The sequence below is a fragment of the Homalodisca vitripennis genome, chromosome 1 (genome assembly GCF_021130785.1).
Source record: "Homalodisca vitripennis isolate AUS2020 chromosome 1, UT_GWSS_2.1, whole genome shotgun sequence".
NCBI classification, from domain to species: domain Eukaryota; kingdom Metazoa; phylum Arthropoda; class Insecta; order Hemiptera; family Cicadellidae; genus Homalodisca; species Homalodisca vitripennis.
This window is the reverse complement of record NC_060207.1, coordinates 39,495,703-39,520,252: the sequence shown is the minus strand read 5'-3', so window position 1 is coordinate 39,520,252 and position 24,550 is coordinate 39,495,703. Positions and strand designations below refer to the sequence as shown.

At 30.9% G+C, this 24,550-nt stretch overlaps 1 protein-coding gene across 1 annotated transcript in view; it reads right to left on the bottom strand.

Annotated features, from left to right (window-relative positions):
* LOC124360140 (apolipophorins-like) overlaps nt 1-24,550 on the bottom strand; it is a 52,822-nt gene that overhangs the window by 21,334 nt on the left and 6,938 nt on the right. The window contains 25 exon segments of the mRNA XM_046813495.1: nt 398-685; nt 1,111-1,498; nt 2,535-2,677; nt 3,010-3,241; nt 4,907-5,112; nt 7,229-7,392; nt 7,836-7,965; nt 8,169-8,461; nt 8,837-9,070; nt 9,345-9,497; nt 10,136-10,247; nt 10,249-10,330; nt 10,971-11,228; nt 11,703-11,890; nt 14,331-14,507; nt 14,895-15,083; nt 16,493-16,776; nt 17,745-17,892; nt 18,407-18,559; nt 19,356-19,541; nt 20,236-20,401; nt 20,627-20,855; nt 22,918-23,113; nt 23,326-23,481; nt 23,674-23,856. Of these exon segments, the coding sequence (XP_046669451.1) occupies nt 398-685; nt 1,111-1,498; nt 2,535-2,677; nt 3,010-3,241; nt 4,907-5,112; nt 7,229-7,392; nt 7,836-7,965; nt 8,169-8,461; nt 8,837-9,070; nt 9,345-9,497; nt 10,136-10,247; nt 10,249-10,330; nt 10,971-11,228; nt 11,703-11,890; nt 14,331-14,507; nt 14,895-15,083; nt 16,493-16,776; nt 17,745-17,892; nt 18,407-18,559; nt 19,356-19,541; nt 20,236-20,401; nt 20,627-20,855; nt 22,918-23,113; nt 23,326-23,481; nt 23,674-23,856 (4,938 nt within the window).

Here is a 24,550-nt window from a genome sequence, read left to right as displayed (position 1 = left end):
AAAGTGAATTACACAAGAATAATAGACACACAATTAATGTGTAATTTATTATATGTTAAAAACAAATAAGGTATGAAAACTTGCGTCATTTACAAGCTATCTTTTATGTGCCTTGGCAATTTTTTCTCTTCCCGTCAGTTTCATGAAACTTTGCTTTAAAACTTTGCCAAATGCCATTCTGAAATTACAACCAGTAGATATTTTCTTTCAGCAGAAAGTAACATCCTAATATGATGCTACATGTACTTGTTTTATATATATAAATACAATATACCTACATATTAAAATATATATATATTTTCATAGATAATTAGATTTAATTTTAAACAGAAAATGTAATTTTTAAATTCTTAAAGCCAAAACTGTTTAAATAAATTGCACAAAATACAGCTGTTACCTTCTTTCCAGTACTTTCTTGTGCTGATACATGGAGCATATTCCATTTGACTGACTTGATCGCAAGGTCAGATGGTAGTTTGATCTCGATGTCATTATTAAGTTGGTCCTGGTTAATTTTACCATTTGATGCCACTTCAATTTCATCTCCAGCCTTCAGTTCAAAGTCATAATGAGCAGAAGGAAACTTTCCATCATCTGTCATCCGTCCCTTCAGCAGCTGCTCAGTTACCTCTGCATTCAGCTTGGAGTGTATCGGATGTTTCACCATGGATCCAGTTACCGAACCCTTAAACAGTAATGCAATATATAATTACACTGTATGGTGTTCTATTTGTTCGTAAGAAATAAAAAAATGTTACATCCAAATAAAAAAATTAATTCTTTACATATGTTACAACAATTCAAATAATAAATTCCATGAGATGGTATTATTCTTGTACATTATAATTTAAATTTTCATCAATTACTAATTAATAATGTGATAAAACATAAAAAAATAAAATTTCTGACCAAAGAATTTTGATTTTAGCTTTTAGTTTGTGGTTGTGTAAAGTTAGTTATAAATGCTAAATGCAAATCTCTGTCTATTCATAAAACACAGTTTAATGGCATAGAGAAATCATGGAGTGAAAAACATACAGTGTAAATAAAATGTACATTACTGTACTTAAATATAAGGTAATTGTTGTTTTTCATCTGTAAAAAAGTTACCTGTCCAGCAATGGTCCATTTCTCGCCCTGAGGAACTTTCTTTCCTACAAAGTGTAGGATGAGATCCTCTTTGTTAGGTGTCATATAGGTCAGGTCCACTTGTCCGTCAAATTGCACTTTCCTAGGATTAATGTTTTTACCAGCCAATTTCAGTGTCAGTTTCCGTGGCTGTGCACCCCTGGAGGCATAGTCTGCAAGTTCCCAAGTTCCTTCAATCTTATTGTCTTCAGAGACCAAATGGAAAACTCTGTCGACTTTAGCAGTTACTATCCTGCCAGATGGTAGAACAACTTCAGCTTCTCCTTCAAGACTTCCATCAAGCAAAGGACCGTCCATAGTTCCCTTCAGGTTTATTTCTGTCTTATGCTCAAAAACTTGCAGGATGTTCCTGTAAAAATTAATAATTTTTAAAATTTTTTGTGATGACCATTCGCTGTCCTAGTCCTAGTAACATTATAAATGCAAAAGTAACTTTGATTGTTTGTTTTGATTTTATATATAACCTATTCAACTGACTGTATTGATATTTTACATGTACAGTCTTTGAGTCTCTAGTATGAATATAGACCTATTCTTACTTCAAAAACCCCTCCGGACTATGCTCTACTGGTCTCTAAAGTAATGGAAAATCCCATTTTGGTCTCTAAAGTTGCGAAATATTAATTTAAAGAGCCTGTTAAATGTAATCAACTGTTCTGTGTTAACATTATTTTACGACAGCACAACCACATATGTAATTAGTTTAACGACTATTTTCAATTTGTTTACATTTACAATGTGAAATCATAGATTAAGCTTCGTACTATTAACACTTTATTTTAACCTTTTCTGCAATCACTGTTGGGCACAGAGAAGGAAAATATCTAGATAAGAAAATTAAAAGTTTTAATAAAAAAAGACTTTTAACTGCTCATTTGTAGCAAATATTAGATATTAGATATATAGTTACTACCTAACCTATAGTATAACTAAAAGACCTATCTACTCATCTTAGTTGTCTTTTAAGACAGTTAGGCTTCTCACATCTGTGTATGTATATTTATTTTCTTGGTTGGGAAACTCAACATTAATGTCAGAAATATAATTCACTCAAACCAGCAGTGATCATACACATGCAAAGACTACAAATAGTGTGTGAAGCCGCGGATAACTGCTAGTTTTAAATAAACCAAGGCTTACTAGTACAAGATACTAGCATATATGTTCCAGTATTTTACTTTCAGATTCAAGTTGTTGATGATAATCCTTCGTTATTAAGAGCATGATGCAATCTTGATCTAAAATCCAAAGTGCGTGCACTGAACTAACATCTATCTACTGAAGCGTTTTCGTTAAAATTAAATTACATCAGTTACATAATATACAGCATCAGTGGATACAAAATATAACAAAAGCATTAATATAGTATCCAAAATCATACTTACTTGGTATCAATAGATTTTCCAGAACACGAAGTGTCTGTTTTTACATAAACTTTTTTACTAGGATCTTTGTTGGCATCCCACAACAATTCACCAAATCCAACAATATGGGATGAAGTATGTGTCAGTTCACCCTTGCCCTCAATCTGGAATTGAGATTTAAATTAAATTATGAAATAAAGTAAGTTAATATAAAAATAACAGTTCCATTTTGTCTGATAGCCATAAGGAGACGTCAATATTACCAATTTTTGGTAAATTAGAATAAATTAATGCAACATCCACTTCTGATTGAATATATGGAAACACAATTCAAATCATTGTTATAATTTGATTATAAGTAAAAGAAAACTTTACCTTGTTGTTTTTCATAAAAAATAACCATTATAAAAATGAACAACTTATAACACTATTACTTGATCTCATAGCACTATGTAACTCAGGGACAACATTGTACCTGATAAATTGGCAAACATACCTTTCTTCCAGTTTTCAAAACATTTATATAGAAAGATCCAGTTCCTTTTCCAGCTTTTGTATCATAAACTCCATGACTGTCAATATATCTCGGCAACGACAGTTTAAACTTGCCAGAAGGATCTGCTGCTTTGTTACATTCTACTTCAAAATCAACCACGTGTTTATTTCCAGCAATCAACTCAAATTCTACATCAAACTCTTTACTGTTGTGTGTATGTTCAGCTTTTACTCTGTAAAAAGAAAACAATGTAGGTTAAATACGTATAAAACATTATATCCGTATTTGGATAATTATTATAACAACAAAATCTTTCAGCAAAATAAATGTAGAATCTAAAAATATACCTAACTTATAAAAATCTAATTTTTAGTAAAGTACACAGAATACCACCATGTGTTCCATCACGATTTAAGTTTGGATCTTAATTATGAGAACTTGTGTCCTTAATGAGCAAATGTTTTTGTAAGTCCTATTGCTACACAATATTTTTAGCAATCTGTCAACCTGATTTTCATGCAATTAGTCTTAAACAAAAGCAGACATACATTGAATATCTAAAAATGATTTCAGATGCTAACATTCTACTTTTAAGAGCATTATTGAGTGATTGTACAAGAGTAAAAAGTACTTTGAAAAATTATAAACGATTAGGTTTCATCAAAGGACAAACTGAAATACTGTCTCTGTCAAACCAAATATCAATGATTTATGTAGGCTCTGACTTGCATTTTACATATGCTAATAAGTTCTAAAAATGAGATTTCAAAACATTTTAAATAAAAGGTAAAATGTTTAGATATGTATCAACATTTCCAAACAAAACTAAATGTTTTTTTTTTGCAACACCATATACAATTGAGGTTCTTACAAGAGATATAACGATTTATTATTGTAGGATCGAATGATTGTAGATACAATCAATGAATGTAGAAAACTATAGGAAAGTGATGGGAGAGGGAAGATGAGGGAAACTGAGCCATATTCCTATATTTCAGTTTAAGCTTATAGTAAGGCTCAAACTATATTATTATTAGAGTCTATTATTAGACAATTACTAACTAAACTACAAGTATTAACTAGTATTAGACAAGTAGCTGTTGATGATAATCGACTTTGGATTGCTAACTGCTTATTGACAGAAAAATTATAAAAACAACTAATTTAAATTCAAGAGGTGTATAATTATGCTATGTTTTGTATTTAAATATAATATTGTATTTGAATTTATAGTCATAATATATTGAGAATAAAGAATTTTTGAATGATTTTAGCGAATGCTGAAGCAAAATATAAGGTCATACATGATTCAAAATGTGAGTTACTTTATCTTGAATGAATGTGAATATTATTTATTGTTAGTGATATATTGATAATTAATTAAAATACATGCTTTTCATAGAAATAGAGCCAGAATTTTACTACAAAAAGGAAAAAAAAACTTATTTTGGAAATATAAATAAAAATGTCAGTTTAAACTCTTGAAGTAACTTGGCTGGTGAAGTGAGGCTAACATAGGATCTGATGCAGAGTCAGTCAGTCAACATTAATTATTGCACATTATGATAATTAATTTGCACAGTTCTATGTGCAAGTTATTTTCAAACATTCACACAGAAAAAGATATTTTGATGTTATTCAGGCAAGTTAATTAAATGCACAGCATAAGCAGCATCATACATACAGACAGCAAACACTTTTGTATCCATACTTTACAAAAGTATTTTTATCAGCTGGATTTGTTCATTAATATGTTGTTGCATTTTAAGTTCACCATTCAAGTTATTAACAATAGTCTAATTTGACTTTTTAATTTTTAGATTAATGTAGTTAAAATATTTTGAGAAGATACCAACAAATTATTAGTATTTAAAGTAATAAAAATAAAGTAACTTACTTGACAGATTTAGGTTCCTGTGGCATTTTAAGCTCGGCTTCTAAGGACTGATGGACGTCACCAGTCTTAACATTGTTCTCCACCAGAGCGTTCAGTTGGTACTTGCCACCAGGTTTCATCTGTAGAGAGTTGGTAAACTTGGACTTTGTCGCTGACACACGCTCGTGCTTCAGGGTAAGGTCTACACTGTTTTCTAGAGCTTTTGCCTGGAAGTAAAAATAACAGACAATTTTAATTCAAAAGTATTTTATATTTTTGTTAACCAAATAGTGCATCATATATTTCAAAATACTATAACATGACACTGCATGGACTGGTCATGTAGTCATAATTTTGAAAAGAAGGGTGTTTACAGTATTTTGTAAATATAAACAATAGAACAACACAGCAAAAACCAATGTTTTTTAGTTATATCAAGCAGAAATTAGTTGTTTGGCAATTTTTTTATTGACATACTATGAATATTTTCCAATATTGTTTTCTCTTTCATTATACTGTAGGATTTCCATGTAAGACCTCAGGGTTGTCTATACTCTTGGCTACACCACTCTTTGAGACTAAAAAGTGCTCTACTCAGCCATTAAGCTACTTCAGTACAAACAGTAATCCAACATTCTCATTGGTAATTAATCAATAAAAACAAAAGATAGATTCATTAGAGAGAAATAGGCTTACAGATAGATGAATTTTAATTCATAGTGGACAATCTATTATCTTAAAATGTCTATTATTTAGTATACATAAACAGAAACAGATTTGTTACCCATTACTTTAATTAATTTTATAGGTAGTCTATAAATGATCTTAAAATATAATGTTGGTCTTATCACATTACACAAGACTTCTTTTACAGATTTTCATAGAATTTCTGTGTTTCTACTGACAGATCTGCTATGTTGTAATATCAGCTCTGGCCATCAGAAGGTTAACATTACTGGATAACAACATATCACAAACTATATAAACACTGTCAACTCTAGTGTTATAAGGCTATAACAGTCTACTACTACTGGATCTGGCACTGAAGGGTTGAGAAATAAATATCCTCGATCTTTGTTAACTTAGAAAGAATCCCATTAGTCGTCAAATAATACTTTTGCTAAAATTAACATAAACTGTATTGTTGTTGTACAAAGTATCCTAAAAAGCTTAACAATATTATCCCTTTAAGAAGTTGGAATAAAATATTGAACCAAATACCAAATTGTTAAAGATATAATATGATTGTGGTATGAACCAATTTTTACCAGGTTGGAAGCGTTTCTCTATCTGTACTGCCATGACTAGTTCCTCTATGATCTATTTTTAATCCCCAGAACCATAATTTATGGTGTTTTATTCTAAATTAACTCCTTAACATTTTCTGACATTATATTATATTTATGGCAACACTGGAATGTTATGTTTCAACGTGTTTGTCTTATTTTATTCTCTTATTCATCATAATATTATGCCAATAGAAGCTGTCACGCAATTAGTGATCACCATTTAAGTTTTTTTTTCAGCGCAACACTTAATCACCTCCTTGAGTTACCTTTAGTCCTATCATCGTGTACTACAGTCATCTGTGTTAACACAATGCAGACAAGAATCGGGTGTAGCCATTGTGCCAATAGATTTATTTGTATTATATTGAAACGTTTTTAATGCGCAATGGGTGTATTGGACACTGAATCAATGATTGGTAAGGTTGTGTGACGATGAGTCAGATTCAGAGCATGATAGTGATGACTCAGTGGACAAGGTTGTGGCAGGCCTCAGAGATGGGATATTTGTTGAGATATTAAAAAATAAATAAATTGTAAGAAGCTACTAATTATCCAGAGACTTTCTATTTATTTAGCTATACAGTTATTTATAAAATAAATACAGTAAAACAAGAAGCCTTGACTTTAATTTTATGCTTAGAATACCTATGCTTATCAGGAGAGAATAGGTCTAAAACAGTACTGGATAAATAAATTTGTACATAATTGGAAAATGCTATTGCACTAGCAATTAAAGACATGACTTATTAACTTGTTTGGCAATGAATATTATTTTAAGTTTAGTAACATTACTAAATATGTTTTATGCAAAAAGAGTTATTAAAGTAAAGACAATTTTAAAACTAATGGGTTAACTCAAGTGTATAACTTTTCCGTTAAGTTTTCAGGTAAACAAACCCTCTTGTTCCAAGGGCCAATGGTTTGTGTATATATAGAATCTTTGTTCTTCTCTACAACATTAGCCGCGGATAACATTTTCTTAAATAAAAACAGGTTTTTAAATCATTTAAACCTGATAAAAAGAACCAACTATCTCTAAGAGTGTAAAAGTTACCTCAAATTCTATGCTGTAATCAGATGGCTCCTTCATGCCCCTCTTGGCATCCAGTTTGCTCTTTATTTGATGCTTTTCATAGGTTACATCAACATCATACATCACACTCTTGGGAGCGACACCTCCTTTCAGTGAACCAGTGAAAGCCAGCAGAGGATATGACACTGAGCGGAAAAAATTCAATTAGTTTCTGTTTTAGAATAAACTGAATGTTCCACTAATAAACTCTTAAATGACAATATAAAGTTTTAGAAATTGTGTACAGTAAAAATTACAATATAATGTATCATCAATAAATAAACATTTCATCATTTTTTTAGGTTTCCTCTTACTTGTCATAAGCTATGTGCAAAGTTTGGTATTAGTATCTGTAGCGTGAGTACTATCAGCCACACACACACACACACCACACACACACACACACACATATATATTCATTTTTTTTAGAAACATTCAATACATGGAAACATTCATTACTATGAAAGCCAATAGGTATTATACATAGATAACTTAGACAAAAATGTATGAATTCGACAATAGTAACTGTAGTTAAGTAAAAGTATATATATAGTTTAAATAAAATATTAAGATGTATAACCAAAATCACCTGTATTGACTGTGTGGAAGTCAAAGTCTTTGGCAGATTCGTGTTTGTAAGTAAACAACTGAGCAATTGATAAACGAGACATTTCGCTCGTGAGATCTGGACCATGGACAATCACTAGATTGTGCTCAATCTGAAATTATACAATGTGAACACATTACATCAATCCAGTTATTAAACAACGTATAATAACAATTTTTAGTTTAAAACACACTTATTAAAATTATAAGAAATGTCATCGTAAATTATTAGAGCAAATATGAAATTGATAACTGATATAGCATGTACGAGTATGACACAAAGTGACAGTTTCAAAGATAAATTAGACTTATTTACCTTGTGTGGGGTTCTCTCGTACTGCCATTTAAGATTTCCTGCTAAATCAGGATACTGTGAGGGCAAAACTTCTACTTCAGCTGTATATTTTCTTTCACCCAGTTTCTGTACCTTTGACTTTAATGTGAATGTATTATTTTCATACGATGCTTTGAGATCTGTTTCGACAAGGTTAGCATCAATAGTGATGGTTCCATCAAGAGTCAGCTTCTTACTAGGAGTGGTCACAGTTACAGATTCAAGTTCATATTTCCTGTAAGGTGTTCCAGGATGTTTTTCCACATACACAGCACCTGAAAGTAAAAAATAATTCAAAACTAAGATAACCAAATTAAGATTAATAAAATCAAGGTTAGTACAATAAATAAAAATGACTAAGTTATTTAGCTATGGATAAAGCTGTTATTTATTAGTACACAGAATTTTACATAGTAATAAAACTGATTGTAATATCATTTAATTTGCTAATATTGTCAAAATATTTTAAAATCTTTCATACAAAATAAATCTGAAATTTTGAGGTTCTGATGAAATTAATATATTTACATACAGTGTAGGAATATTTCTAATTATTATATATATTGTAATTATTATCAAATTTAAGAAGCATGCTATATTTAAAACAAAGTGTGTTGAACATTTTAAAGTTTAATTTATATTCTGCTAACCTGAAATTCCCAAAGCTGATTGTTGCTGCTGCCTTCCTCCCTTCACTCCTTTTCGTCCAATCCATCCTGAAGACTTTGATGCTGTTTCTGGAAATTTGTATTCAAGAATAGGTTCATACTTTCTGCGATTTATGTCACCAGAAATGTGGGCACCAATCTTGAAGAAGTGTTCTGCGGTATCGGAAGTCAGCTTTGCAGATATAGCTTGCTCCAATTCAGTATCAATCACAAGAGCTGAAAAAGTACATCATGGTTAGAAACTTTCAAGTGATGGTTTATAATCTATGATGTTTAAAACTGTCAGAGTTATGGAATATATTTATAATTTTTTATAAGTATTTGAGATGCTATAAAACAAATTACTACTTTACAAAGCAAATTCTAATGAACACATTCTATTTTATTCTGGCAAATCATTACACTTGAAATTTAATTAACATTAGTGAGTTACTTATTTATGAACTATGCTGAAAGAAAATGACAATAATATACTGCAAGATACACTTACCTTCAAAAGTGGTGGGTACAGTTAAAGGAGATTCCAAAGCGATTAGAAGTTGTTTCTGGGGCTTCATGCTGCCTTTGACACTCAGAAGAAACTTTCTATCTGTTTTTGAGTTGGGAGTATCCAAAAGCACTTCCAGGGACACTTTATCTTGCTCTGCAACATATTTATAGCTTTCAACATTATTTGCAAATTTCCTTTATTTAGATATACTTTAACACATTGCCTGTGTCAGTTGCACTAGTGCGAAGTAGTTTCACAACACAAGACAAGATCACTCAGTATAGAGCCACAGTGAAAATGTTTTTGAAAAACATTCACAGTTTTCATAATATGTCTATATTACAAAACATGCTTAAAAGTATTTAAAGTTTTTATTTGAAAATATTACATAAATTTTTTTAATCATACAAAATTAATTAATTACTTTTAGGTGTTAAAGAATCCTATGAATCCTGGGACAGTAAATGTTACAATTGAAATTTTCCAGACATCGCCTGTGGAGCAGAGGGTTAAGTGCATGGTTAATAAGTGAACTAAGTATTACACTTTTTCCCACTTATGTTTTATGATAATTGCCATCCTTATAACTGTTCTGTCTTACTAACAAGGCAGTATTATCTTGGCTGTTAATTTCACAACTAAATTAAATTTCCAAAATATTTAAAACAATACAAAAATCTATAGGTTTAAAATTTTAACTTGAATAGTTTAAAATTGTGTTTATTATTATGAACCTTTAATCTCTTAATTTACACTTCTAAAATGAAAATATACACATAAACAGTACTTACGTTTATTGTCATAGAAGGCTCTGAAGTGATAAGCAGTAAGTGACTCATCCTCCTTCTCAATGCGGAGGGAAGCCTTGCTAGGACCATAGGCAGGACTCAGCACTTTGAAACCCTTCCAGGGGCACACTGACTTCTCCACAGACTGTCAGTCCAATCAAGGTGTTTAGCTGGTCAAAACATCCACCGTGATCCTCTCTACAACATTAGTGAGTACTGAATTCGGTTCTTTATTTTATAGTGTTAAATGTAATTTTAAAAATTATATGAATAAAATTGTTTTGAATTAATTATCAATAATCCAAAAAAACAAAATGAAGATATCACCACTTATATAGTACATCTCATAAGGAGTTACTAATCTTCAATCAGATTCCTCCCCAAGTGGTGGATAGGAGAACATCCAGCATGCTATATTGGAGCTCCAAGTTTTGTTAGAGTGCTGGCATGCCTATGGTGAGTTTAAAAATACAGAGGCCAAGAAGCTATATGGGATCCCAAGTTCTGTTGCAATATGGAACAGGATCAGATGTACAAAATCTAATTCATTTAAGTCAAATTGAATCTAATTAATTGAATTAAATCTAAAACAGATTATTTTATTTTGAAGTTAAGAAATTACACATTCCATTGCATCAAGCCCCTCCATTTTATCACTGTTTTACTATCTGTAAAATTCAAATTAAATTTTGAAGAAAAATATTTAAACTTAAAAAGACTTTTGGTGTATTGAACTATTCTCTTTATGAATATTTTTACTTTTTTAATAAAAAACTTCAATTTTATACAACCACACAATGTTAAAACAGTTATAAATCACAATGAAAATTTCTCTTACCTCTTTACATTAAATTTAACAGGTGTTTCCACTTCAGAACCTGTCTTCTCTCTAATGACACTGAAAACGTCAGAGTGGAAGTTCAGTATTTCCTGTTTCTTGACGGGCAAGCCAAGCTTGACATCTACTCCGTATCCATCAAGTACCTTCACTGTCAGATCTGTCCCAGTGGAGGAATGGAGATTGGCAGAGACCTTCACACCAGACTCAACCACATCAGCATCAACTGCCAGGGTGGAGGCCAGCTCTAGACTTCCACTGGAATATTCAATCCTCTTGTTTAGTTATTGTCTCGATGGACAGTTTTTTGTAATTAAAATGTAGTGGGGATTAAATTCTATTCTCTTTCATTAGTATATTCCAATATGTATTCGATTTATTACAGATCCAATACAAGGTTATCTCTACATGGAGAACTTTCAACTCAATTCTTGATATCAAAAAATATAAATAGTAATTTTATTTTTAAGACAGACTTTAAAATTTCAGACCTAAATAAGTACCTAAATACATGAGATCTGTCTAAATACTGTCTAATAAATAATGGAAATACACTTTATCAGTTATATTTTCTTACATTAATACAACACATGGAACATTTTTCTATTTACCTATAGTTCTTAATTAATAGTGGATGTTTTTAAGGTTTGTAATGTTAATCTATTTTATACATTATTTTTATATTTATTATTACATTATTTTTCATTATATTTTATGTTATGTTTACTGTACCTTGGGACAAATTGGAAGGCAAAATGAGCATTTCTTGGGTTGTTCATGATTGCGTTCAAATCAGCTTTACCATTGAATTTAAGGTTCACTGCATAGTTGCCATTTACTTTGATCTTCAATCCTAATCCAAGCCCAGTCGGGTATGTAAGTCCAGCATCCAAGAATGTCCTTGCTTTCTTATAATCAATCTGAAAGATTAAAGTTACATAAATTATTCATATTAAAGCTTCACACTTGATAATTTTATATTTCATAATATTTCTGAAAAGTCATTATGAATTAGAAGGAATCCATACTTTATTTAAATAAATGGGGTGACTGTTTTAGATTCAGTGAAATTAAAATAATAATATAATAATGATTAGTTTAATCTTGTTTGAACAATATAGAATATATTGATTTTATGTAAATACAAAGACAAAAATACAAAACAAAAATGGTGTGTTATTCATTCTGTTTCTATTTTTAATGTGAAGTGTGTTTTCATCTTATTTATTTAATACATATTACAAAAATATCTTACTTTACATACAAAAAGATCCTAACAATTTAAACCCTGTAAAATTCAATAAATTGTTGATTAAAATGTTTACTGTTATATAGGGTGTTTTTTATTTAGAGGTATAGAACCTGACTCTGGAGGTCCAATTTTTGATGACTTTTTTCCATTATTTGTGGCCGTATATCGGCAACAATGTGGCGAATGTTGTCCTCCAAGTGGTCAATTGTTTCGGACTTATCTGGGTAGACTAGCAACTTCACATATCCCCACATAAAATAATCAAGCGGCTTTAAATTGCACGACCTTGAAGACCAATTCACGGATCCGATGGTTGATGAACGAAAAAGTCAGTAATCATGGCTCTATAGCAGCCAACACTGACTGTAATGTTCTGGCCACCATCATTTTTAAAGAAGTATGGACCAATTATTCCACAAGCCCATAAAGCACACCAAATAGTCAGTATTTCTGGATTAAACGGTCTTTCAACATACACTTGAGGATTATCATCACTCTAAATAAGGCAGTTTTGTCTTTTGACGTATCCATTCAACCAAAAGTGAGCTTCATCGCTAAACAAAATTCGCTTATAAAAATCAGGATCAACAGCAATCTTGTTTTGGGCCCAATCACCGAATCTACCACTTGCTAGGTGATCATGTGGCTTCAATTCTTGCACAAGTTGGATTTTGTAAGTACACAAACCAAGATCTTTCCACAAAATCTTCTATAAAGTGGATGGACACATATCCAATTCCTGTGCACGATGGCGGATAGATAGATTCGGGTCTTCCTCCATGCCATGCTCTAAAGCAGCAATGACTTCTTTTGTACATACTGTATAATGTCTTTTTGGATGCATATTATCATTTAGAGTGAACATGGTGTGAAAATGTTCCATAGTTAATCAAATTTAATGCTTTGATGGTCAATTATGTTGACCAAAAAATGGCCGTAGTGCGCTATACGTATTTCGAACAGAACCGTGTTTTTCAAAACAAATTTGTATCATCTGGAAGCTTTATTCAGGTGTCAGTCTATTAATGTTGAAATGCCAAACAAAACTAAACATAAGTCACTTAACTTATCGTGGCGTGCTTGTGGTCAGGCTGTGTGTTTGAGAGAATGAATGTAGTAATAACGAGAAATTCTTTAAAAAGTAATCTGTTAATTTAAGTTTTAATTTAACTTTGTTTGAATTTTTCTACATATTCAGGTGATAAATTTTATTTTTAATTATTAAATAGTATGTACTTTTTTTAATTTTTAAGCATTTATTATAATTTAAAATTTGTTATTAGTTAAGATAATGTACATATATCTGTATATTATGTGAGGTTGAGTGGTAGAGAGGGCTAAATTTAATAGCCTTAACTCCGCCTCTTAAATAAAGGTATATTTCATTTCAGCTGACAAAATGGCTGCCAGTTAACAAAGTGTTGTCAACTTAAAAATCTCTATCTCTTTTTTTAAAAAAAACACGTTACAATTTTAAGACTAAAGCTTTCTCTTTAATTTTTATTTAAATTGTATATACGGACTACTAGGGACAAAACCTTTCTAACTGATCCCAGTTATTTAAAAAAACCTATTCTTTACTGATTTATTCTATTACTAACAGCAGATTTTTATCTAAATCAGTGCTAACAATCAAGTGGTTTGAAATTGTGTCCAGCTGTATGAAAGTTATTTAATGTTTTTTTGGTATATATTACTTTATTTAGATGTCATAATTCTTATTATAAAATAGTTTTTAAGTACAGTATAATTTAAATTAATTTGCTCAAGTCTATTACCACAGATTAGCAAATGTAAGAAAGTCAACCAAGCAGAGAAACCATGCACCCTTAATTTTATAAAATTTGTGTTTTTATGTTTTAATTAATCATATTTCTGTATTCAGAACTTAAAGTTCAGTCAGTTAAGAGTGAAAATATGACTTGTTTAATATAAGAAACTTCAACACTTGAAACGTCAGAAGAATGTTAATTCTTGACTAGAACAATAAATCTAAGAATTTAATATATATTATTAAAAAATGACTTTAAAATGTTGTATTCAACCTTAATATGTTAAGAAAACTATGACCTTCACAAATTGTAAAGCGTAAGGTTTTTATTTCTTACATCCATATTTTTGGAGTTATCCATGAATTCATCCTTTTTCCCATACAGCTTCTTTTTCATGCCTTCAAAATCAAACTTGTCATGATGATAATTCATCCAAGCAATGTCAGATCCAAAGAGTTTCAATGAAAGGTCAATGTTTGTGTGGCGATCCTCATAATCTGGACCAAGATGAATCTGTAACAAAATGCTATATTTTACTCAAACCAAAAAATATATGGTTTATTTTCAATAGTTATTGTATGTATTATAAATCATTTATATTTATTAGTAGTTTACCAAAGTAAACTCTTAAAAATCCACCTAATAAAAGGTGGAGGATTGGTAAATTATTCAGAAAGAATTCAATGATTCCTTTAAATTGAATTAATTCTATCTATACAAAATATCTATTATATCACAGATAGGATGCTAATTTATCAAATGCTTTTACTGTTATGAATACTTTAAATTGTATCTAATTTAGTTCATGTTATATTCATACTTTTACAATGACGTAACCACTTATTTATAATCTTATAAATTAATTTCATAGACTTGATTATGTGATTTTATATTCCTTACCTTGTCAATGGCAGCTAATGTTTGCTGTTTGTTAATGGATCTCTTGTTTCTTTCCAAAGTCTTATTCACAACTTTCTCAGCCTCATCAGCGTATTCATCAGCCAACTCAGAACCCTTTGATTTTAGTATTCCTCTATGACCAAAATACTTCTCAAAATACCATTCAAGATTTTCAAGTCTCAGACCAACCTGAAAAAGTCGGATACAATAATATCTTACAAGCAGCACAGCATTGGCGGTGCCTTGTAGGCATTCAGTAAATACTAGAAGTTAACAACTATAAAATAAGTTCCATAATGTCCTTGTTTTTTTAAGTACTAGTGTTTTCAATTGATAATGTAATAGGGTATACAAAATATGCTATTTTATAAGTAAAAGTAAATGTAACAGCGCTATTCTTGTAAAATTCAATAAGGCAAGAAATTATTAATTTAATATAATTTTATGTGTGACAAAATCATTATTTAGGCTTTCTACTATTTAAATGCATTATTATGTAACTATACTACTAAATATTTGAGTTCAGTTGTGTAGAATTGCCAATTGTTGCAAAAGAGATCTAATAAAAACCATAGTTGTATATTTTTGTAAAAAAAATAAATAGCTTTGTTGTTATTTCTCAGTGTACCTTGATTTGCAACACTACATTTTTAACCTAATGTTGTGTCTCACCAGGCCATTCATACGAGATTTTAGTTCACACAACTTGAAGCCTTATTTCATTGTCTTTCATTGAAATGAACATGTTCATTTTGTAACATGTATCAACTATTACTATTCCTCAATACCAATATGTGACTTGAAATATATACTTATTTGATTGCTGTGTACCTGATTAACTAAAAGTTTGACAGCTGTTACTACTTAAAAATTACTGTCAAATTTTCTACCTCACACATATTAAAATATTGTATGGATTTTAATTAATATTTCTTTCCTTTAAAAGAAATTAACATGTGCATGACAAAGGTTAATATCTGGATTTTTTTATATATTTTTCAATAATAATGGCAAAAGACCATAATCGCTTTTTCACGTTAAACATCTAAGTGTAACAAGAAAAGTGTGTAAGCTTTGCAATTTTGCAAAAGAATTTGTTATATGTTTTTTCATGTACTCCAAGGGGTTCCTAAAAATTAATTTACCTAAAATATTAAGCAATCGTGCAACCGATGGTTTACATGATAGTCTGAAGTATTTATTTAAGCATGGGATCACATTTAACAAACCTTCCAGACAGACAAACAATAAAAATGCAATAAGGAAATATATAGCAAAGTGTACTCAATCGGGCGCACAACCCACTTTACAAAAGCCTGTTGTGTACCCAATTAGGTACAAGATGGCAGTTGTGAAAGTCCACATGTAACCTTTGGGATACACATTGTCATGAACGTGTTACATATGTATTTTGCTGACTTAATAAGCAAATAGTTAAAATAAATATTAAAGAATTAAATAATGAAAGTAATATTGATGTTATCTAGGTTAATTAAAGTAATAATAATATATAAATCAGTAATTATAATTACTGACAGTGAACTAGGATAAAAACTTCCATATTCACATTTTTTTGTATACAATAACAATAAACTAACCTCTGCTAAGTTGACAGAATGCCCAAATAGTTGTGTTGTTAAGTTGAGTGAGACAGATCTATAAATAAAAGATTTCTGTGAGAAGATTCGATTCAATTCTCCAGCTGCTCCTACATTCAAAGCATCCAGACTGTAAGACAGTTCCTGGTTTTTAGAGAACTTGCGCTGGTCAAAGGGGAACTTCTTTTTGCTTATAATATTTCCCAAAAATGCTTTGGCTGCTTGTTTTTCAGGATTGGTTGAGGCTCGAATGTTACGCAGATGAGAAACAATGAAGCTGCCAACTGAAAATCAGATTCAGAAAATTAGTTCCAATATAAGAGAAAAGTAAATTTAAACCAATAATATTTCATGGTGAAATAGTTCACTATTTAAATATCGATTCTGACCTTTAGGGTTCTGAAACCAGATCATTTTGACCAAAATCTGTATTAGGAGTTTCTACATATCTCAACCTTTGAAAATGCTCCTTTCAAACAACATTTTTAGCATCAGAAATTGCTAATTTTAATCAATCTTGTAGAACGCTCAGTTCTTAACAATGCAGACCTCAGGAGGTTCAATTATATTTTCACAAATACAAAAAAATGCCCTTGAAGTTCCTAAATGTTCTTATAGCATATTTATTTACTCATCATTTAATTGTTATTTATATTATTTTTTGTATGTATTATTTATTTAGTTTTATTTTATTATTGTTATAACAATTATATGCTTTACATTTTTATTAATGAATGAAATGAAATAATAATCTAGTCCACTTATTTAATATTCCAAAATATCAAATTTAAACAAATACACTTTTACATATGGTTTTAATTACAAGTAAGAAAGTTGAAAAACTTATTATATATAGTATTTAACTCATGTTACTGAATACCTTAAGTAATCAAAGAACAGTGTGCTTCATGGATTTTAAATGCCTCAAAATGTTGTAATTGTCACTTTTGACTGCTCTTCTATCTTATCAGTTTTAAATGTGTCAGGGTAAGATTTTTATGTCAAAGATGTTGTCAGGGGTAAATTATAATCAAGGCATTTTCGTTTCTGTTTTCAATAAATAAATTGGCCTCCAGTCAATTATGATTAATCGCATCCATTATATGATTTACGATAATATTGCTTATGGCATCTTCTAATGCACCACTCTTTCACACTGTGAAAAACTACTCAACAGGCATTATTAAAAGGGGTTGGACCCCAGTGTGGACCATGCATAATATTTAAAACATTTACTAGTAGATCTTTTTACCTTGATTGACAGGTTCTTTGTCAATTAGTTCCTTCACTATGTCTGCAACTTTAGGAGTAGGGTTTGCGACTAAGGCCAAGTAGGCTTGAATTCGTAGCTCAGAGTCTTCTTCAACATTATGTAAAATTGTGATAGCAGTTTGAATGAGCTGTGGACATAAGACAAAAATGCAGATTAAACATACCAAAGAACCATAGTATATTGATTTATTCAAGTACACATGGTAAAAAATTACCAAATTATAGTTTTAATAATTAACAATGTTCTGTTTAAGGTTTCAAACAGAAAATATATGTAAAGTGCCACATTACATTACAATTTAATGACAAGCAATTTATCATCAAAATTAAATTACTATGTTAAATTAAAATACTGGACTAAATTTAATGAAACAATACAAATAAATAGCATAAGCATGACAAATTCCAGTTTATAATTTGAGGTCTCATATAAATCATTGAGTATTAAAATGGAAGACCATATATTGTCTTAAGGCCTATTAATAACAACAAATAAAAATATAAAAATAATATCTTAGGTAGATTTTGACTTTTTAAAATAAATTATATAGCAGGTTTTACTCATTAAAAATAGAAAACATAAAATACCAATAATTACTCAATTTGAGACAAAATATTTTTGATAAATTAAACTTAACTTACAACTGGTTTGCTGGCATCAGCATGGAAAGCTTCAAGAGCAGCAACACGCACTCTAGACCTGGCTGACCTGTCAGCTGCACATTGGCTGATTTGTTGAGCGATCTCGGCAGTAAGGTGACGAGTGTTGCGTAATCCCTTCAGGCTGGCAATAATCTGTGGTAACAACAGTCAATATAAAATCTGAAGTTGTAATTTTTTGGTAGAAAATTGTAACACCATTATTTTAAATCGTTCACAATAATTCTCATATTTTATTAACTCTATTTTGCTTTCTTACAAAGAATAATATTGAATATTGGACTCTAAAAATCAACTGAAAAGGTTTCGCCAGTAATGTTCTAAGTGACATATATTTTTAAATTTAAATTTTGCACATTCTACATATGATGTCCTGGACAAGTGTTAGACACTTTTCATACTGAACTGGTATCCTTGCTACTGGTAGACTTAATTTTAAGTCTCTTCGTTCAGTAACGTGAGAATGTCCACTTTGGATGTGTCATCCTCTCAGATAAACGGTAGGAAAAGATAGTATATTAACATTGGAAATTTGTCTTCTTCCTCTGAAAAGACTTTAATTTGGTATTTGGAACGTCAATGGCCGGACCCATTCAACTAACATTTTACAAAATATAGATTTTGTCTTTTTAATAACTAAATGCTGAATTAATCTTGAACACACAATATGAACACCAAGTCCAAGTGATAAGGGGACTAATGCCTGACTACAGGCTTCTGTCACACTACTATAAGAACATGTTTAGTTATACCACTTTTTCTAATTTAAGAGTCATATAGCTGTTATACCATTGAGGTCTTGTCTTGTAAGAGAGTATACTCACTGTAAATTTAAAGAATAGAATTTATAATGTATGAATTAATTTTTTACAGGTATAAATATTTTAAAACACACTAATTTGAAAATATGTTTTTCAGTTACATCACTTACATTGTTTTCCTTCTCATGAGAATCCACTTTGCAGCCCCCAGCTAAGGGAGCAGCCAGTCTGGCCAGAAGTTGGTTGTATTCCTGAGAGGTCTCACAGAGCTGTGGATGCTGCACGCAGAATTTTCCAGCAACAGATCCAATTCCCAAATAAGCTTGGTATGGTACTTTGTCACCAGAGAGCAGAGGCTTAACAAACACACCAACCAGCGTTAGATATACATTAAATAATAGTTATAAAAGTAAAATTATCAGTGAAGTTTTATAACCTATATTGGACCTGATGCAACTAAATCTATCACTTCTAATTTTAGAGTTGTGAAAATATGTTTCATATGTAATTTGTTTAGATATAATGATTATGTATCTCGATAAAAAGTAATCTTGTTTATCTCTTAGCTTTTGGGGTAGACTTTGGATACTTAACACACTAATCATGATGAAACTTGAATTAAAGAGTTAATCTAGAAAATGTGACAAATATACTAATATGGAGATCCGCTATTGAAAAATCCTTTACGATAACTCTCTATATTTTGTGATCCATACAAATATGGATATCATCTATAGTAAATTTTATTGTATAGATGTCTTAATGGATAGTGAAATTTGAGTGATAGATTCTCATAAATGATTCCGTAATCTACATAAAGAAAAGTATGAGTTTATGCATGACTGATCTTTTGGGACATTACATCACTAGTTAGATGATATTCAAATAAAGTAAACAATAATAGTAAAGCTCATTCATACCTCATGAGAAATTTCTAATAAATAATATTAATGTTTAATAATATTGATTCATAAATTAACATAATGTATTAATATTCTCTGAAAGAGATTTTTGTATGACAACAAATTATCATTTTATTATTCTACTTACCAGTAAGGAAGTGAGGGATCCTCTTGACACATGTTTAACAAAGTTGAGATCCAGATACCAGAGAAGGGCTGATTCCTCAGGAATTCTTTTGCTACTAAGCAACTCTGCTGCAGCCTCAACAGATTCAGCACTCCCAGCATACAAAAGACCATCCAAGAAGATATTTCTAAAAATAATAATACCCAAATCTAATAGAGTAAACAATCACAGGAACTAACTATATATTTCAAATTGGTTAATCAAGAAAGAAAAATATATCTGTAATGTGTTTAAAACATAATTTATAACTACACTCTGAAAAACGTTCAGAATGTACTGAACGTACACTTCAGTAACTGTTAACTATGAGTATAATTCCTTCAAATTAGAAGCTATTAGTCATAATACTTACTTGGCAGTTTTGCCTTGAGCCACACTATAAGCTGCCAAGATATCAGCTTTATTGCCTTGCTCTATGACATGGACAAGGTTGGCAAACTCTTTGGCTGCCTCAGGTGTAGCAACGGGATCTATCGCAGCTACTGCCTTCTGTAGTGCAGCAGCAATTGATCCTTGATTCTTGATGCCATCAGAATCATGAGCAGCTTCGTAAAAGATTTTTTTCGGACTATTGACATTTGCTGCAACAACCATGATAATGTTAAATGCATAACAAAAGCACAAAAAACCATGTTCATTATCAATATGATGTAATGTATCATTGGTCAACAATATTTCATATAATACAAGTAGTAGTGACCAGAAGCATGTCTAAGCTTGTAAGACAGGTCAGGAAATCCGTGGTATAGGGTGCTTTGGTACTGGTAGCTTTGCACATATTCAACCCTACTCGGCTGTACTGTTTTTTTAATTGTCTAATGAACTTCTTTTAGTTTATTAGTCATAAGTCAAAAAAGGTACACTTAAAACTAAAATGAGTTTGATTGAGTTAGTATCTTGACAGTCAGTTACTTCTTATGGACATTAACAGGTGGTATAATTCTAATAAACGTATAATTATAATAAAATTCCAAACACGATTTGCCAAAAAAGATATACGGGTAGGCCATAAGTCACTTGACACTACCAGTCACTCAGTATCAATTTAACTCTAGTTGTAACCTGTCAGGTGTTACAACAAATCAGCAGTATTAGGTTCTGTTTGAGTTATGTTGAAGTTAGTATCTTGTTAGAAGTGGTTTTGGTAGATAAATTTTCTAAATAATTAAGTTAATCATGAACAATAAGCTCCTAATAAGAGAACGTGTTTTTATTCTTCAGCAGTGGTGGTTACATGATCATAATTACAATGACGTAGTGGAGTCATTTGTGAATCAATTTCCAAATAGTAGACCATTATCACGACAAGCCATTCATAACCTAAATAAAAGGTTTGAAGTGGCTGGGTCTGTAGCTGATCTTCCACAATCAGGTAGGCCTAAATCTGTTACAACAGAAGAAAATGTCATGACTGTAGCACCATAAAAATCAACCCGAAGAGCGTCCAGTGAGCTTGGCATACTCAGAACTAGCATTAGAAGAATGTTAAAAACGGTAGAGCTGAAACCATATGGGCCTACTTTACTTCAAGGTTTGAATGAAGATGATTATGACAGGCGAATGGAATTTTGTGGGTGGTACATAATAAGACAAGAAGCTGACAATACATTTTATAAATCCATTTTGTAGAGCGATGAGGCAACATTCAAACTTAATGGTCGAGTGAACAGACATAATTGTGTGTACTGGGATTCTGAAAACCCACATTTAGTCACACAGATTGAATTAAATGCCCCTGGAATATGTGTGTGGGCTAGAATTTTTGCTGGTAGACTTAGTGGACCATTCGTTTTTGAACAAACGGTTAATGCTGTTAATTACCATGATATGTTACATGAGGTAACAGTTGAATTGGAAAACAGTCCTGCATTCGAACAACTACAACCTATTTGTGAAAAACTAATTTGGCAGCAAGATAGTGCACCTCCTCACTACGGGAACAATGTGAGAGATTTCTTGAATGAGCTTTTGCAGAATGTATAGGAAGACGAGGTACAACTGAATGGCCTGCCTGTTCACCCGATATCACCCCAATGGACTTTTCAATTTGGGGAATTGTAAAAGACAAAGTTTATTCGGAGAAACCAAGGGATCTGCAACAATTAAGAGAACGTATTGAATCTGTATTTGAAGAATTGTCTACCAAAGCCATCACTGACACCATATGCACTTCTGTGGTTAAAAGATTTTACACGTGTATAGAAAATAATGGAGGACACTTTTAACATTTACTTTAGGAATGTCTTTGTTATTTGGTATGACAATTAAAATTATAAACATTTATATTTAACATATACTTTATAATAAATTAATACTTACTAACGCAATGCATTTTGTCAAGTGACTTATGGCCCACTCTATATATTTGGCTTTTATTTGTCTTCAATAAATAAATTTACCTTGGAGACAAATACAACACACTTTATTCAATGAAATAAAACTATGATAAAACGAGTTTAGTTAAAACAAAGTTAAACCATAGCTGTGCGTGTTCGACTAATTTCATAAATAGTTGTAGTACTTCTAATTCTACTTTCATAAATAGTTGTAGAAGTGGTAGGCGCACGATGATCACCATTAGCATGATAGCCAAGTAACTATTACAAGAGGAAATTCAAATCACAAAATTTTGAAGTAAATTACCTGGAATTGCACCAGGTCCTGAGCTCTCCAGGGTGAGAGTGTAGAGCACCTTGATTGTTGCTCCTGCTTCAGGATTCATCATAGGTCTGTAGTTGTATATTTCTGTCCCCTCAGCCTTCTGTAGAACTCCATTCTCTATCTCCTGCAAGACTTTTAGTTGGGAACCGAGTAAAGGTGACGTCTCAAACTTGCCAAACTGAAAACAGTAATTTATTCAGAATACATACCTTGTATACTTCATTTATCAAAGAATTTCAAGCATAATTTTCTTTTGCTTACTGTTTCTTTTATGTCATAACATTTGACCAAATTAAATGGACTGTTTCAGCCTTCTCAATAGTTGCTGGTATACTTAGGAGTTATTAAAATAATTCTACAAATACAGCTAATTTAACTAGCCATACTTACACTACTCTGGACTGCCTGGTATGGAGTAGTAGAGAATGGGAGGTTGAAATCCTCTCGGAGAGCACATCTGTTTAAGTCCTTGGTTTTGTGGATTACGACCTTCGAGCCTTCATGAGAGATACTGAACTCAGTGGGACAAATTCCAAATACATCATTCTGTTCATAAACATAAAAGTAAACAATGTTACTATATATTCATTTACACATAATAAATATGTTGTTTCTTCACTGAAATTTAAAAACTTTGTTTCTATTTATTTAATTTCTAATGTGTTTTTAAATAAAAACATGCAATCATTTAAAGAATATTTTACTTTAATTACTGTAGATTATCCTCAAAACACTGACCTCACTAGCAGACCCACTGTCTTCATCCTGGTTCTTGACTGAACTCAAGAGAGAGATGACAGCTCGCTTGATGTTCAAACTGACTCCCTCGTCATCAGCCTGACCGCACAACTCATCCAGCTTTCCGTCACTATACGAGAACCTGATTGGCTTGGCACAGTCTGCGCTTAGCCCATTGTATTGCTAAAACAAAACAGTCATAGTATTAGAACAAACTTTACTTTTACTTACTCCAGAATTTTATGGTCAACCAGCTTGACAATTTAGAACTGGTATGAGAAATACAATGAAACCGAAGATGTACGAGTATAATCTTAATTCTTACTTGAAACTTGAGTCTGTTGGGTGAATGTGGCTCTCCACATTAAGGCCATAATAATTCAAAAACTTAATTATGAAAGCAACGTTCTCATGTGATGTGATCCAGAAAACTTAGATATTAGCAAGATTCAATAGCTTGGAGCATATATTAACCAGGTAGTTCATTATATTATCTGTTAATTGATATTTCAATATTAATGACATTTTTACAGTTCCAAGACTATTACAAAGTAGTCCCAAAATCCTTTATATAATTAATATTTTATTTTTCAACTTTATATAGAAATCTTTCGAACAAAAATAATTTATTTCCTGAATACAATATATGGAAAATGGAATATTTTCTACTTATTTAAAAAGAAAAAAATCACTTGTATAATTTGGAAGTAGATCAATGAATTTATCAATTTTGGTCAGGTTCTAATTTATTGGTCCACCTATGAATCTTTCCTTTCTAGAATTTATTATACACACTTTTCGTGATTTTGATTTAACTGCAATCATTTATGATGACAAGTTGTGTGTTAAATTCATTTAAATACCCATAAAGAACTGT